Raw genomic sequence first — 3,911 nt, forward strand, 5'->3', positions numbered from 1 at the left:
CTCAAGCCCCCCCCCATAACCCCCCTTTTAGTACCGCTGCTGCCCACCCCGAGTGCAGCATGGCCCAGGCCCCCAGCTGCAGCCTGCCTCCGGCAGATCTGGGGGCACATACTCCCCCACCCCCACTCCTTGCACGTGCTGTGCTGCAGCTGCGTGCACTCACAGGCATTTATCGGACAAATTTTCAGCCACATCGGGCTTTCCAATATAGTCAATTTTCTTTATATCAGTGCTGATCCAATATCAGACAGATATATTGGTGCACCTCTTAAAAAATTCTTGCAAGCTTTCAGGTACAAACACCCTTCATCAGACTGAGGGAGTGTCTGAAGTTGGTCAGTCATATATACATATACACATATGTGTGTATATGTGTGTGTGTGTATGTATGTATGTATGTGTAGAGATATACACACACACAAACACGTGTGTGTGTGTGTTTATGAATATATATATATATATATATATATATAACATGGGTGTGGGTGGGTGCTATGACAGTTGAGCTCTACATATAGAAATAATAAAAAAAATTATTAAAGTAAATAATAAAAAGATTTTGTTTCTGCATATTTGCTTTCATGCTCCCTTGTGTTCTAGATTTAAGTGAGTTTTGGTAAAGTTATCAAGTTAAGCTTGATAGCCATAAACAAAACTCGCTTACCATATTTACTTGAATCCAAGATGTCTCTGACTATAAGACGACTGCCCAATAATTTGATTCTAAACTTGGAAAATTTATAAATTTGTTATAATTTTCCATGTCTAGAATCTGATTTTTGCAAATGTGCAACAACAAGAGGAAATATTTACTTTTTTGTGTTATTTCTATATATAGAGAGAAACTGTCAAAGGTTTAATTTCTATAAACAAAGCTTTTTTGAGACTCCCTCGTAGTGATAATTTTTCTTGTGTCTAAGAATAAGCTGATCAGTTTTCACATCAGAAGTGTATTGGTAAAATTAGAGGGTAAGAATAAAGGGACTGGCTTTAGACCCTTATCCTAAATGCTATACATTATCACTCACATTTACAAGTTGCCTTATAATGATTCTTGAATGTAGCACTTCTTGTAAGGCACTAATTTTTCACTGTTCCCTTGTCTTTTAAGGTTACAGAAAACAGATCGGAGTTTGAAGATTTGGACCTTTATGCAACTTCTCGAGAGCAACGCTTTCGTATATTTGCCAGCTTAGAATTTGAGGGCCAATTATACATGACTCCATATGACTTTATTAAGTCTGTTACAAGTGATGAACCCAAATGTAAGTAGGATATTTGTATTGATAAAGCTGCTAGACCAAATGTTGATAACAACTATTATTTTTCAACTTGTTATTGTTTGTTTTTCTTGATGTGAAAAGAAATAGCTGAAAATTCAAAAGGAAATTTGAAACTTTCATGAATTCATATTTAACGATAACTCTTGAGTTTTCCATTTTCTATGGAAAAACACGGGTTTACCCCTTTGAAGCGGGAAACTGCAGGTTTCCCCTTACAAGCTGGAAGTGTTCCAGCCTACAGGGAGCTACTTGGGGCTCAGGGGAGGGGGATGAGGATTGCAGGAAGGGAGCACCATGTGTGTTTGCACGTGCACACACATGTGGCTGGCAATGCAGCTAGGCAGGGTAGGGGGAGCAGGCCCAGGAGCTGGATACAGGTAAGTCTACACCTCCTTCCCCTCCCTTCCCCCCCACTTAATATACCAGATTAAGACTGTATTTGGAGCTAGTATGCAATTGCCTCTAGGTGCACTATGCAAGCACACCTAAATTGAACAAAAATATATATTTTTAATAAAATTAAAATAAGTTATAGGAGATGTTTGATTTTTTTTAGTATATGATTTGTTCTTTTTTTCCAGTGTCAAGATCACACCCCCTACCCCCCCCGCCGAACGAGTGCTCTCAGGGCAAAGGGAGGGACTTCCAGTAGCAAAGGTCAGGGGGATAGGGGCAGGACTTTCAGTCCCAAGATGGCAACCAGGGGGCAGAGCACCTGTCAAGGGGGGCAGAGGTATCCTTGTGGCATTTAACAGCTTACCAAAACTCATTAAGTGGCTCTTGAGCCAAAATAATTGCCTGCCCCTGGAATATGGCAAAGAGGTTGTGGAAAGAAGCCCAAGCAAAGATAGGCTGCAGACCTAAGCAGGAAACAGACTAAGCACCCTGTACACTTTTCTGTTTTGTTTTCTTTCTACTTGGAGCTTGCTCACAGGGGTGAGCTGAACCCCTTCAGGACACTGCTGTGCTTGGGGACAGCACTGGTATTGTGGGGCCTTTCATCTTGTTCCTCAAAGATTTAGGTTGTGGCTGATGGGGAGGCAGAGGCCACTGAAAGGGGTGGTTGGGGACACCCTAACCTTAAAGCTTAGATGAGCAGGCACAGTATAAATCTGGGTACAGTCTGGGACCACTAACGTACAACATGGTGGATATCACGAGTTTTGGGAACTCTGTATTAACACCCAGGAGGTGCCTCTAGCATCCTTCAAAAATGGAAGGTATGCCCAGATGAGGAAAGCAGAAACTCTGGCAGGTCAAATGTAATAGCAAAATAAGGCAGAAAAAAGAATTTTAGGAGCATCTGGCAAAAGATGAAAGTTTAATCATAAAAAATAATTCAGAAGCAGGAAGCCAGCAAGAGAATAGATGGACCACTATATAACCAAAATACACTCAGGGATGATAAAGCCATAGCAAAAAATCTGAATGAATTCTTTGCATTGGTTTTTATCACAGAAGATACTGGGGAAATTCCCATGCTGGAGCAGTTCTTCCTAGTAGATGGGTCTGAAGAGTTGGACCGTATTGAAGTGACAGTAGAAGATGTTTTAGAACAAATTGATAAACTGAATATTAGTAAGACACCAGGACCAGATGGCATTCACCCAAAAGTTCTAAAGGAGCTCAAAGGTAAAATCGCAGAACTGTTGGCAATAGTATGTCATCTGTTATTACAAAATGGCCTCTGTGCCAAGAGGATTGGTCAATTGGCAACATAGCGCTCATCTTCAAAAAGGTCCTGAGGTGATGCTGGGAACTACAGACCAGTCAGTTTCACTTCCATCCCTGGCAAGTTGGTAGAGTCTATAATAAAGAATAAAATCAGCAATCACATAGACAAATGTCTTCTCCTGGGGAATAGTCAGCATGCATTTTATAAAAGGAAATCCTGTTTTACCAATCTGCAGGATTTCTTTGAGGGTGTTAACAAGTGCATGGCCAAGGGGATCTATTGGACTCGCTTGCATTTTCAAAAGCTTTTGGCAGGGTCCTCACCAAAGATTTAAAAAAAAACTGAGTTGCTTTGGGATTGGAGGGAAGGTTCTTTTGTGGACTGAGAACTGGTTAGAAGATAAGAAGCAAAGGGTAGGCCACTTCTCAGGATGGAAGGAGGTCACAAGTGGGCTCAGATATTGTGCTAGGCCCCGTTGTGTTAGCATTTTCATCAGTGATCTGGAAATGGGAGGCACAGTGAAATCTCTAAGGTTGTGCATGATGCCTATTTATTCCAGGTAGTCAAATTATTCCAGGTAGTCGTCCCCTAATGGAGAGGAGCTGCAAATAAGTTCCTTATCTTACAAAGCTAAGTGAGTGGGCAAAAAAGATGGCAGATGAACCTTCATGTCAACAAATGCAAGGGATGCATATGGGGGGAAGATAACCCCAACTATAGATAAGGACAACAAGAAGTCCTTTTTTATAAATAAGGACAACAAGAAGTCCTTTTTTAAGTACATAGGGAGTAGAAAGAAGGCCCCAGGAAATGTGGGGCCCTTGCAGGACAAGACGGGGAATCTGGTGGTCACGCCAGACAACAAGGCCAACATATTTAATAACTTCTTTGCCTCTGTCTTCCTCAGTAAGGACCAGAACTGCCACCTCCCTGCTGGGCCCCCTTCGGGCCCC

General features: G+C 41.6%; 1 protein-coding gene across 2 annotated transcripts in view; it reads left to right on the forward strand.

Moving 5' to 3' along the window:
* MICU3 (mitochondrial calcium uptake family member 3) overlaps nt 1-3,911 on the forward strand; it is a 119,423-nt gene that overhangs the window by 32,719 nt on the left and 82,793 nt on the right. For both annotated transcript variants that reach the window (XM_019526257.1, XM_019526258.1), the window contains exon 2: nt 1,112-1,265. In XM_019526257.1, the coding sequence (XP_019381802.1) occupies nt 1,217-1,265 (49 nt within the window). In that variant the 5' untranslated portion in view covers nt 1,112-1,216. The remainder of the gene's footprint in view (nt 1-1,111; nt 1,266-3,911) is intronic.

The sequence above is a fragment of the Gavialis gangeticus genome, unplaced genomic scaffold, assembly GCF_001723915.1.
Source record: "Gavialis gangeticus isolate Ggan-Ray unplaced genomic scaffold, GavGan_comp1, whole genome shotgun sequence".
In the NCBI taxonomy this organism is placed as follows: domain Eukaryota; kingdom Metazoa; phylum Chordata; order Crocodylia; family Gavialidae; genus Gavialis; species Gavialis gangeticus.